Consider the following 13,752-nt stretch of genomic DNA (forward strand, 5'->3'; position numbering starts at 1 on the left):
GTACTTCTTCCACAGGAACTGAGGTTTTGGTTAAAAATCAAGAACTTTGTGAGTGGCAGCAACAGGACTTACGAGTGTACACTTTGGTAGCAGACCAGAACTGGGTTTGAAGCTAGGCTCTGAGATTCCCAGTTGTGTGTTCTGATATAAATCATTGAGTTTCAGCATCTAAAATAAAGACAATGTGTATTATGTAAATGTGATGTGAAACCATAATGTGCCAGACCTTTTGTAGGTTACTAAATTTAATACTGCATCTTCAGGGTGAGCAATACATTTTTCTTTACAACTCTTATTCTTATAAACCATGGAATTATTAGGCTCTGTGCTGCTTGAACAACTTTTAAATATATGACATTGATCACATACGCCTGTAATGTGTGGTTTTAGTAAATTGCCCTGAGAGCCTTTGAGCTGATACTCTGTTGGATATTTGGAGGAAACAAGTTGATTTGACAAGAAGTACTCTCAGTATTTGCTTAGAGACCTGCTGTGTGAGTGGATAACTTTCAAAGTTGCTTTTGAGACACCAGTGCCTGCATTTCCTACACCATGGCCTGAGGTGGACATGAACCTGACATCGTAGTAAAAATGACAGCTTCCTTGACAACGATCAGTTAAGTGTTTGTACTCAAGACTGGAAATTTTTTCTGTTAATAGGCGCAGACCAATGCTGAATAGAAATTAACTGCCAAAAAGAAAAAAGGTGGGTGGGGCTAGGTGGCAAATAATAAGGTAGGCAACAGAAGTTAAAATGGGAGAAAAACATTTTTAGATATGCCATCCAATATTTAAGTGGGTACCGTGGACTGTGCCTAACGTTCCTATAATACTGGCTAGCTGGAACCTTTAGTAAAGGGAATCCCACAATTCCCAGCCAGGAGAAGGCCCCACCTCCTGCTGACGTTTCGCCTGAGGATTGGCTGATGGAGCAGAGTGCGGTCGTAGTTGAACGGGGAACCTGAACGCAGCAGTCGCCATGACTAGCTCTGGGGTACCAGCATCCCGAGACTTGGGACTGGTTTTCTGCTTGTCTCTACATCGCCTCCTGTTGCTGCTTCTGGTTTTGCTTGTGACCCTGGCCCACAAGCTTAACGTGCCACAGGTGTTACTACCCTTCAGCCAGCAGCCCGGCCGAGTTCCCTTTCTGCTGGAGGCTCAGCGGGGCTGCTACACTTGGTGAGGGGGGATCCCAAGGGTACACATCCCACACCATCCAGTAAGGATGGGAGATTCACCCAATGGAAGACCCCACGGGAATGCTGTGTGCTCATTTGGTAACTTTACTGTAGGGAGGAGGGTGGAGTATTGGGTTGGAGTGGCCAGATTTTCTGCATGTGGCCTAACCTCGTTGTGTGCGAGATCTTCAGGTCATGTGCGGGGCCTTATATGAGAAATGTCCAGGATGTGACATTGGCCTGTTGTGTGTGTGTGTGTGTGTGTGTTGGGAGAGGTGGTCACTGTGGGAGTCCAGGGAAGCCCTGTTGGTAGCCTCAGGTATGGAGGCTACCAATGTGGGGAACTTCCAAAGTAAATAACTAGAGCGAGGAGTTCCCAAGGCCAGAGGAAATTTATTTAGGAGCAGAGAGGCTTGGGGTATGAGGGTCCCCACTAACTAAATAAGCTGGCGTTTTCAGTGTGAAACTATGTATTGTGCCCTTAACTAAGCACTTTGCGAGTATTAACTCATTTGGTTTTCAGTCAAGTAAGTACTATCACTCCCGTTCTACAGATAAGGGAACTGAGGCCCAGAGAACATGAAGTATAAATTCTTGTAATATGAAAAGATTTATTATGGGTGAAGACGAGATCTGTTAGATATGTTTCCCCCTTAAATGAGAGTACCCTCCTGAACTGTGAGGACGAGTGGTACTCAACTCTGGGGGGATGACTTCCTGACTGAGGATGGAAAGACATGATTTTCTTCTGTGGAGGACTCAACTACAGGGGGTGTGGTTACCTAAGGTGTGAGGGAGCCTAACTGAAGTGGGCTCCAAGGTATCAGAGGGTTCATCTTAAAAAGAGTAGATTTCCCTTTATCATCTCCTAAGAGAAGCACTAAGTTTTGTTCAGAGTGCAAGAAGTTCACCTCCCCCTTTTTAAAGGAAGTATAGGGGAAGAAAAATTGTAAGATAACCCAGTGTGATGTATTTTTTCAATGAGAGGATGATGCAAGGAACCTTTCCTGCATTCAAAGGCATTCCATCCATCCAAAAATATTAATGATGTTTTTTTTGAGGTGGACTCATACCTCATAATTTTGGCAACTTTTCCATCTTAGATACCAGATAGCAGCCAGTTTCTAGGACTGAAGGAAAATCATTTTCTCAGTATAAGAAAGCACCTTCTCTCCTTACTGGAAACAACATCAATCCTATTTTTATATACCGAGGGAAGAATGTTGCGATCTAATTTTAAATATTGAGGAAGAAATGCATCTTTGCCCATGGGATCATTGGGAAAACGTTCTGGTCAGTCTCTCCCACTTAACTCTTGTTTCCTAAGTAATGTTTCTGTTTTGAAGAGTGTCATTTAAATACACATGGTAGTATGTAATATGGACAAACTAAAGGAATCTGTGTTCCATCAAGTTCATTTTAACCCACTTATTCTTATTTCATACCCTTAAGCATTTTATTCTGACAGGCATTCCACCCATCATGATGCAGTAACTGTTGAGCCTTTATATGAAAACAGTACCTTGTGTTCCCAAAAAGCTGTACTCATTGCTGAATCTACCCAACCTATACGCCTAAGCAGTATTATTCTTGCTCGAGAGATAGGTATGTTGAGAGAAAACACACTTAAGTAACAGTAAAATGATTGTGGCGTCCTATTCTGTGATCCTTCCTTTCTTCCTTCCTCCCTCCCTCCCTCCCTCCCATGACATGGGGCCTGATACAAAGTAGGAATTCTAGTTGTTTGAATTGATGAGGAGGGGATAGCTTAGGTGTTAAGGTCTGAAATTGGTTTTGAGTGAGGCAAGAGGCAGTAGTGTAAAGACTAGTACTTCCCAAAATGTGTTCTTTGAACCGATATCATTAACATCACCTGGGAGCTTGTTAGACGTGTAAATTCTTAGGCCCCCTGTCAGTTCTGCTGTATCAGAATCTCTGGTGTGGGCCCAAAACCAGCTTTCTGGGAGAGTCTCATACATACTAAAATTTGGGAAGTACTGCACTAGACCAGAGCAGCTCAAGAAATGCTATTTATATCCAGAATCAGAGCAGGGCTCTTTGTGTCCCTGAGTTTGGCACTTCATCGCCATATCGATAGGCCAGAAATATCTGCATGACTTTTAAATATTTTGATAAATGACTATGCGATGTTATTAAAGAGAAGTTCAGGATGTTTGTTATACCATACTTCATATAGTTAAAGATGCCATCTGTTGTAAAGCTATTTTTAATGTACTCTAAGAAAGAGAAATATTGACAAACTATGCTTTTCTTCACTTAGAATTTATACTTTATGCCTACTGAAGAACTCTTTGATTTAATTAAATGCTTTATTTTATTTTGTTTTCTTCATTTCATTTCATTTTTTCTTAGAGGGAAAGGGAGGGAGAAAGAGAAACATCGATTGGTTGCCTCGCACACTTGACCTGACTGAGGAGAGAACTGGCAACCCAGGCGTGTTCCCTGACTAGGAATCCAACCAGCGACCTTTCGCTTTGTGGGACTGTGCCCAACCAACTGAGCCACACTGGTCAGGGCTAGATGGTTATTTTTATTATACATCACTCTCATGCCTAAGAAAAAGGAAAATATAAATAAAATGAACTGGTTAAGGTACTCCTAAATCCATCTTAACATTTCTGCCTCATCTGAATCACTTTTTGACTGGGAATCAACATCTGTGTTTATTCCCACGACATCTTCCTCTGTGCCACCAAGACTGTTCATGATGTGGCATTTATTAAAAGAATCAATTAAAAACAAAATCACCTAAAAGCTCTAAGTTCTGAACCCTTAAGTTGGCTTTGCAATCACAGAGAGCTAATGACTTTTTGTCTGCAGCGTTGGGAAGGCTCCTAGCACATGAGTCACTGGCTTTCCCACCCTGTCTCCCTACTATTTGGTTCCTAGGGGATAAAAAAAGTGTCCACTATTGTCCCCCAGATTTTCTTCCAACTGCTAATACCCAGTCTACAAGTTTTGGCGCTGGCCCTTTTCATGTTCAGTGACAGCTATGTCATGACTACTGCCTGGCTGGTGAAAATTGTAAGATGTCATCAGTTGTAAGATGAAATTCCAATTTCAGAGATAGTAAAATGTCAAAAAGTGAGACACTCATGGCTTAGAATCAATGAAATATTGCATGATATTTTCAAGGGTGAGACTCTGAGGATCATACCATGCAGAACATCTGCGGTGGATAGAGGAGAATACCAAGGTCAGAAAAGGAGCCTTGCTTTGGCCACATGGGCAATTTTTAATGTAGTTACTCTTAACTACATGAATTCTTTCTAATATCCAATGATTCATTCACACAATTGCTAGGAAAAATGTCAAGTCAGGCTCTTAGCTTAATTTTATCTGACTTGTAAATATTCCAAAGTTAAGTATCTTTTAAATCAACTTTCCCAAGATTAATATTTTGCTTTTAATACACTTGTGTATGTAGATGATGGAGCCTCCCAATGATCAGTGCCAGTGTCCTCCCAGGTGCACCTTCACCTGAGTGGGAACTGGCACACGGAAAGGGGAGGGGTTGGGGTGGAGAGGGAGAGAACATTTTGAAAGGGAAGTGCATGCCTGAAAGAAATTGTCCATTCATCTGGCAAATTGAATTGCCTGTTAATTATAAGGTATCTGTAAAGGTAAAAAGATTGAAGCACTACATTGGTATTTAGGTGCTTAGAATTTTCTTTACCTTTTTGGTGATAGTGTAGTAAAGAAAATTAGTGCCTATGACAGATATGATGGATAGAGGTGAGAGACTTGAGGTGGGCATACTCAATTTGCTAAGAGTGATGGATCTTTTCATTTTGGCGTGTGTGTGTGTGTGTTTTGATTAGGCATTACCTTCATTTGATAAAGCCTTCAAAGAATATAAAAGGTTACATAGTGAAGAGTCAATTTTTCTCCAGTTTCATTTCTCTAAGAGGCAACCACTTCTCTGTATTCTTCCAGATACAGTCTATAAATATATTAATATGCCTTTTGTAATAGGAAGTCTGGACTTTTGACCTTAGATTCAGGATAGTAGAGGAGTTTGAAGATAACTTTAGGAGAAAAATCTCTCACACCTACGATGAAAAAAGGGTTTGTACACCTGCAGGATTTCATCGAGGTGAAATGGGGTGATCAGTACTTTTTGCACTGTGCTCAGCATGTGGTTGATGTTTAATAAGTACTTACTGATTGATTAGTTGCTGCAGTAGCTTCTAATCATATTGTCAAGAGGAGTTGATTGGAAGCTAGAATAAATGAGAATCAGGGCAGCAGGGAACATTTGCCATTTCTGCTCCCTCTTTTTTTGCCTCTGGCTCTGCATTTCTTTGATTCTCTCATCCCGAGTTCATTATCTTTTTTTTTCTCCTTCCTTATTTATCTCCCTGGATTAACTCTCCTCCTCTCTATCTCATCCCTTTTTCTTTCTTTATCACCTCACCTCTGTATGGACCTGAAGTAATATGGACATGTAAATAAGAATATTCATTATATTATTTAATAAACATTTCTTTAAAAGTAGTTAAATCAAATGTTTCATAGTTCTCCTAATCACTCTCAGTTTACTTGTAATTCTCCAAGATAATTTTTTTCTTTTCTTTTTTAAAGATTTTATTTATTTACTTTCAGAGAGAGGGGAAGTGAGGGAGAAAGAAAGGGAGAGAAACATCAATGTGTGGTTGCCTCTCGTGTGCCCCTAAATGGGGACCCGGCCCTCAACCCAGGCATGTGCTGTGACTGGGAATTGAACTGCCAACCCTTTGGTCCACAGGCCAGCACTCAGTCTACTGAGCCACACCAGCCAGGGCATGCAAGGTAATTTTTTTCTTTATGGTCAGTGGCCCTGTATTGAAAAGCTTTCTGCTATTGAAGTAGTCAGGTAAGCAGACACTATTGCAGAAAGTTTTTCATATTTTATGTGAGCTCACAGCTGCTTCTATTTTGTCACTGCCCAGCACAATTCTCCACAGAAGAAAGGGATTTAATTCCCTATTTAATTAGTGCTAGATTCTCTAGTGCCTAGTTATATTACCTAAGCTCACCCTTTCTTCCTTTGTCATCCTTGGAATACTTCCTTAATGGTATATTCTACCAGCAGATCCTCTGAGATTTATTTTCTTGGTTCTTGTCCATACAGCATATATTTTGATCTTTAATTATTTTAACCTCAGGTTCTGTTCTTCAGGTAAATGTTAATTAAGTGGAATGTCAATTTAAAATATGAAACATTTTATTTCAAAGTAATTCTAGACTCACAGAAGAGATGCAGATAGTACAAGAGTTCCCATATACCCTTTACCCAGTTCCCCCTAATGATTCACTAATGTCCCTTCTCCCATTCTAGGAGTTGATCCAAGACACCACATTGCTAAAGTAACTTGTCATGTTTCCTTTGTCCTCTGATCTGTGACCGTTTCCCAGTGTTTCTTTGTCTTTCATGACCTTACATTTAATGTCTCTCAGTTTGGGTTTGTCTGGTACTTTCTGATGATTAGACTGAGTTATAGATTTTTAGGAAGAAAACCACAGAAGTGAAGAGCCTTTCTCATTGCATTATATCAGGGGAAATTGCATTGTATTAAATCTGTATATCAACAGATTTATTACTAGTGATCACTTGCTTAAGGTAGTGTCTATCAGGTTTCTCCACTATAAAGTTATCATTTTCCTCTTTCCATATGCTATTCATTAAAAAAAAAAATTCTCCAAGGGCCTTGACTAGTGTGGCTCAGTGGGTTGGGCTTCCTCTTGCAAAGCTTTGACGGAAAGGTCGTTGATTTCCCAGTCAGGGCACATGCCTGGGTTGCAGGCCAGGTCCCCAGTTGGGGCTTGTGAGAGGCAACTGATCAATGTCTCTCACACATTGATGTTTCTCCTTCCCTCCCCCCTCTCTAAAAATAAATAAATAAGATCTTTTTTTTTTTTTTTTAATAACCACCAAGTTCAGCTCACATTCAAAGGAAGTGAAATTAAGCTTCAGCTCCTGGAGTGAGAAATGTCAAAGGATTTGTGGATATATATTAAAACTACCACAGGAATTAATAAATATTTGGGAGAGACACTTTGATATATCCTGTTCTTTTAAAAGTTTCACCCACCAAGTTTAGCATTTATCCATGCATCTTGCCTGTAGCAATTATTACTGTGGTGTTACGGGTGATTTTCTATTTCCCTCATTCTTACCACACTTATTAATGGCATTCTTCTGTAAGAAAGATGTCTTTCAAATAACTTTTCAATTATTTATCCATTCATTATATAGTATGGACTTGTGGGTATTTGTTTTATTTTATTTTTTTAAGAATTTATTTATTTACTTTTTTAGAGAGAAGGGAAGGGAGGGAGAAAAACATCAATATGTGAGAGATACATGGTTGCCTCTCGCACACCCCTACCTGTGGACCTGGCTGGCAACCCAGGCAATGTGCTCCGACTGGGACTCTAACCAGTGAGTTTTTGGTTCATAGGCCGGTGCTTAATTCACTCAGCCACAACAGCCAGGGCTTATTTTTTGTTTATAATTCCATACTATCATATTTTGTTATTCCAGTTTTCCTAGTTTTGGCTATTGGGAGCTCTTTCAGGTTGTCCCTGTGTCCTTTGGGTTTGCCCTTGTCTTAATTAATTAATTAACTGATTGATTGATTCATTCATTTTAGTACTTTCTTACTTTTTAGCATTACAAAATGAGCCAGGCCCATCTTGTGTTTTCCCTGCCCATCCTTTTCCTCAAGGAATCCTGGTTCTTTTTGTTAGAGAACTGTATTTAGAAACCAAAATCTGGTTGGTGGTGCGCTTGTTGCTACTGGAGTGTCACTGCTTCTAGGCCCTCTCAGCAGACAGTGCTAGGAAACACATGTCTGTATACTAACCCATGTATATACACATATATATATTTCTGTGTCTGTCTACATATATATTAAAATAGACATGAGCTCATACAGATTTCTTTGGTTCCAATCCTTCACCACAGGGTAACATCTTTCTCCAACACTGAGAAACCAGACACTCATTTTCTACACTATACTTGTTGAACCCTAGTATAAATATAAAGTAGTTTCAGGATAATTAATTCAATTTTTATATTTCTTGTGAATGAAAGTATAGCTTTTACTGAAATAGCATTCTGATGCTTTTTACCCTTTTTTGAGGGGGTATTTACCTGTATGATAGCTGGGGATAGAGTTTACCCCTGATGTCCATTAGTAATTTTGGTATTACAATGGTAGTTACTTTGCTTTTTGTTTCTTAAAGATGAAACTAAACCTAAAAATATATAGTTAAAACAGCAGGATGGGGTGGCTATGTAGACGGTTCTGTGACAGATGGTAAATGTAACAGGAGGGAGTATTATTAAAAGATATAAAACAGCCCTAGCTGTGTAGTCAGTTTGTTGGAGCATCATCCCAATGTTCTAAGGTTGTGGGTTCAATTCCTGGTCAGGGCACATATAAGAATCAATGAATGCATAAATAAGTGAAAAAACAAATTGATATTTCTCTCTCTCTCTCTCTCTCTCTCTCTCTCTCTCTCTCTCTCTCCCCCTTCCTTCCTCTCCGCCTTCTCTCCCTGCCTCTCTCATATCAATAAATAAGAAAATTTAAAACAAGATAGAACAAAATTTTTATTTTGCCCTTATTTCATTCTGTACTGTTTCAAATATGGCTATATTGACTTAACTCTTGTTGCATCTAATACATGGTTCCCAAGCTTTTTAATCTCATGGTCCAGAAGGGAAAAAACTGAAAAAGTAGAAACTTTTTGGCAGGACTAATATATGGTTGCTACCATTTTACTTTCCTGAACACGTTTTTGAAATCTATTAACATAATTTCATAAAAAGTAAAACATTTGCCCTGACTGGTGTGGCTCAGTGGATTGAGTGTCAGTCTGCAAAACAAAGGGTTGCCAGTTCAATTCCCAGTCAGGGCATGTGCCTGGGTTGCAGGCCAGGTCCCCAGTAGGGGGCGCATTAGAGGCAACCACACATTGATGTTTCTCTGCCTCTCTCCCTCCCTTCCCTTCTATCTAAAAATAAATAAATAAATTTTAAAAATAAAGAGAAAAAGAAAAACATTTTAATACTTCAAAAGTAAGAACGTAAGAATAAAATAGAGTCCTTTAAAGTGAACAAATTTAATTCCTTGCTATTTTAAAATTACTTTCTTCATTTTTCCATGGATGAATGAAAACATCACAGTACATCAGTGTTTGGGAGCTACTGGTCTAGTGTCTCTTATTACAAACAGAAGCTGTTATATTTTGTCATTATGCTGTTTTCTTCCTTAGGGTGAAAGCAACTGTTACGACCTTTCTTTTTCATAATATTTAGAATAAGCTTCTGAATGTTTAAGACATTTAATAGATTCATGACCTGTTGAATTAAATTGTCAGTTTTTGGGTTCATCGTAGTGACTGACCACGAACTGCGCTGTGATGTTAAGGTTGATGTGATAAACAGCATTGAAATTATATCTCGAACTCGGGAACTGTATGTAGATGATTCACCCCTGGAACTGATGGTGAGGGCATTGGATGCTGAAGGTAAAGAACTTCATAGGATTCAACAAAATTACTTAAAATAAAGTAATACTCCTTTGTGTCTAGTACTTGGAAACAGAAGCTTGAGAGATAAAAGTTTTGAAATAATATTTGTTTTCTCATATATAGCCTATTACATGAAGAGTTAATAATTCTGAGTATAGTTCAGTGCATTAGCTAATACTTTCATAATTTTTCCTGCTATATTTAATTATTGGTTATCTTGGAAGTTTTCTTGAATATCCAAATTCTGCCACTTAACTTCTGCTAATGGTCCCTACATCAGCAATTAAGAACATTTTCTGATATTTATTGCTAGCTTTGTTCTGACCAGTCCATTTTGTATTGGCCAGGAGAATAAAATGTAAACCTGTGAAAAAGTTTTATGATGTTAAATTTTTCTTTCTTGACCCTGATTTTATATTGCTTTTAATACACTATGCTAATGTAATACATTTAAAACATACAAAGTTACTGCCTCTTTCTAAACTATTCAGTAAAGAATAATTTTTGTTTAAATCTGAAACATGAATGCATTAAACTATTCTAGTATCTCAATTTTATAAAATTTTTCTTGAAGGGACCAGAATTTAAGGGTGCTTATAAACCCTGAGGTAGACGACAGGTGGCCTTTATGTAAAAAGTAACAGAAAAAGTGGCATCATTTTTGTCAACCAGAAGTTAATCATCTTGAGTCCTTTTTGCTTTCAGAAAGGTTGTGCAGCAATAGCACTTACATTGTTTATGTGGGGATCTTCCTGGCATAAGTGTTTTAATTCATTAATGACAAGTGTTTCTATTTGTTAATGAAAGAGCCCTAAAATAAGTTTCCATTTAGGTTTTCCTTTCTAGCTAAAGATGCCTGAATGTTTTTGTATATGTAATTCTGTCTTGTCTGCTTTTGACTTGCTCTGCAGGAAATACTTTTAGTAGTTTGGCAGGGATGATGTTTGAGTGGCGCATTGCCCAGGATAACGAGTCATCAGGAGAACTGTCTAACAAAATTAGGTAACGCTGAAACCTAACCTAAACCATCTGACTCTGAAGGAGACACCAGCCTTTGTGGCACACTGAACAGCAACCATTTGTGTGGGCTTTGATAACCCTGTTGTCTAGACTTTTTTTGGAACATATACATTTACCAGAGGGAAGTGTCTTGGATACATATAGTAGGATGTAGGATATAGGATGCTATGGATATAGGTATGTTTATGACAGTTTAATTTACACTACTGCACCGGAGTTCATGCACTCAGGACTGTGCAATTATTTGAGTCAGGTGTATCTTGGGGCCATTCTGTTGTTCAAGCTATCTGTATGTGCTGAAGTACAATAAGTGGGAAATAGTATGAAATTTTGTCTTCAGTATCAAGAAATAGCTCTCAGACAGTCCAAGTTTTGGTCCAACAACAGTTTTAGCCAGAGGTACATTTTCTTCAGTCTAGTTCTTGTGAGAAACAAATTTAAAAATTTTTTACACTGTATAGATATTGAAGAGTACATGTTTAAAGTTGCTTAGTGCCTTTTGGAAGAAGACTGATCGATTGTTTGCTTTTAATAGAAAGGAAACAATAAGCAAACTTATTTTGAATCTCTTTAGGATTCTAAAATACTCTGAAGCAGAATATTCTCCCCCAGCGTATATAACTGAGATGGAAAAAGAAGGGAAACAAGGAGATATAATTTTAGTGTCTGGGATTAGAACTGGTGCTGCTGTTGTAAAAGTTCGAATATATGAATCATTTTATAAGGTAAAAAGTTTATGCTATAAACTTTCATTTACTAGTCTTGCCTACATAAAATAGTTTCTTATGTTTATCTATAGTAGAAGCTTTCTAACCTGATATAACTTGGGCCAATAGTTGTTCAATTAAAAAAGCTATTTGAGGAGGGTAAACATAAAAAAAAATTGTCTTTACATTTTATTACCTAATTACAAATTCAACTGTTGTTTTCTGTTAAAACATATAACTGCATTTTATTCACTAATCCTTTGGGGTACGTCCAAGACCTTTCTTTGACCACGAGTTCACTGGTTAGAAATAAACATACTCTTTCTTGCATAAATTACAGTTTCTAGTTTCTTTATGTTTTCATTTTCATTTTATTTCATAGTCAAGTGAAAAATTAGACATGTGTGAAGCAATTTAAGTACATAATTTTATATTCTTCAAGGATTTTTACATTTCTCACCTACACCTAATTTGATAGCAGCACATTTTAGCAACTTTCTTTTAGAATTTCTTTTTCTTTTTTTAAATTATATTTTATTGATAATGCTATTACAGTTGTCCTGTTTTTTCCCCTTCGCCCCCTCCACCCAGCAACCCCCACTCCCTCAGATAATCCCCACACCATTGTTCATGTCCATATGTCTTGCTAATAGGTTCTTGGGTTACTCAATTTTCTATACTGTACTTTATGTCCCCATGGTTATTCTGTAACTACCTACTTGTACTTCTTTGTTTTTTTCTTACTATTTATACTTCTTAGTCCCCTCACCTCTTCAGCCATTCCCCCACACCCCCTCCCACCTGGCAATCATCAAAACGCTCTCTGTACCCATGATACTGTCTGTTCTTCTTGTTTGCTTAATTTGTTTTTTAGATTCAATAGTTGATAGATATGTATTTTTTGCCATTTTATTGTTCATAGTTTTGATCTTCTTTTACTTAAATAAGTCCCTTTAACATTTCATATAATAATGGTTTGGTGATGATGAACTCCTTTAGTTTTTTGTCTGAGAAGCCCTTTATCTGCCCTTCCATTCTAAATGATAGTTTTGCTGAATAGAGAAATCTTGGCTGTGAATCTCCACTTTTCATGACTTTGAATATTTCTTGACAATCCCTTCTAGTCTGCAAAGTTTCTTTAGAGAAATCGGCTAACAGTCTTATGGAAACTCCCCTGTCGGTAACTAATTGCTTTTCTCTTTCTGCTTTTAAGATTCCCTCTTTATCTTTAACCTTTGGCATTTTAATTATGATGTGTCTTGGAGTGGTCCTCCTTGCATCCATCTTGTTTGGGACTCTGTGCTTCCTGGACTTGCATGTCTATTTCCTTCACCAAATTAGGAAAGTTTTCATTCATTATTTTTTCAGATAGAGTTCCAATTTCTTGCTCTTTTCGTCTTCTGGCACCCCTATGATGTGAATGTTGGAACTCTTGAAGTTGTCCCAGAGGCTGCTTATACTGTCCACATTTTTTTGTATTCTTTTTTTCTTCTTGGTTTTTTTTTTAAGATTTTATTTATTTATTTTTAGAATGATGGGAAGGGAGGGAAAAGAGAGGGAGAGAAACATCAATGTGTGGTTGCCTCTGATGCACCCCATACTGGGGACCTAGCCTGCAACCCAGGCATGTGCCCTGACTGGGAATCGAACCACCGACCCTTTGGTTCACAGACTGGCACTCAATCCACTGAGTCACACCAGCCAGGGCTCTTCTCTTTGTTCTGATCCAGTGTTTTTTGTTCCTTACATATCAAATCTTTGATTTGATTCTTGGCTTCATCCACTCTACTGTGGTTTCCCTGTAAATTATTCTTTGTTTCAATTAGTGTATCCTTTGTTTCTTACTAGATCTTTTTTATGCTGTTGAGATCCTCACTAAGTTCCTTCAGCATCCTTATAATCAGTGTTTTGAACTCTGCATCTGATAGATTGCTTACCTCCATTTTGTTTAGCTCTTTTTCTGGAGTTCTGATCTGTTCTTTCATTTGTGGCATGTTTCTTTGTCTCCTCATTTTGACAGTCTCTCCATATTTGTTTTTATGTATTACGTAAAGTTGCTATGACTCCCTGTTTTGGTAGTGTGGCCTAATGTAGTAGGTGTCCTGCAGGGTCCAGTGGCACAGCCCCCTTTATCACCCAAAGGGTACTCAAAGTGTACTCTTTGTGTGGGCTGTGTACACCCTCCTCTTGTAGTTGAGCCTTGGTTGCTGTTGTCAGGTCAATGGGAGGGATTTACCCAGGCCAGTCAGCTGCAAGGACTGGCTGTGACCACTGACCACCAATCTCTGCCCTCTGTGGAGGAT

General features: G+C 38.3%; 1 protein-coding gene across 1 annotated transcript in view; it reads left to right on the forward strand.

Moving 5' to 3' along the window:
* The first annotated feature begins 117 nt into the window (after window positions 1-117).
* NUP210L (nucleoporin 210 like) overlaps window positions 118-13,752 on the forward strand; it is a 90,637-nt gene continuing 77,002 nt past the window's right edge. The window contains exons 1-5 of the mRNA XM_024573299.4: window positions 118-1,179; window positions 2,647-2,783; window positions 9,588-9,719; window positions 10,634-10,724; window positions 11,317-11,467. Coding sequence (XP_024429067.2) covers window positions 980-1,179; window positions 2,647-2,783; window positions 9,588-9,719; window positions 10,634-10,724; window positions 11,317-11,467 — 711 coding nt within the window. The 5' untranslated portion in view covers window positions 118-979. The remainder of the gene's footprint in view (window positions 1,180-2,646; window positions 2,784-9,587; window positions 9,720-10,633; window positions 10,725-11,316; window positions 11,468-13,752) is intronic.

The sequence above is a fragment of the Desmodus rotundus genome, chromosome 12 (genome assembly GCF_022682495.2).
Source record: "Desmodus rotundus isolate HL8 chromosome 12, HLdesRot8A.1, whole genome shotgun sequence".
Lineage (NCBI taxonomy): Eukaryota > Metazoa > Chordata > Mammalia > Chiroptera > Phyllostomidae > Desmodus > Desmodus rotundus.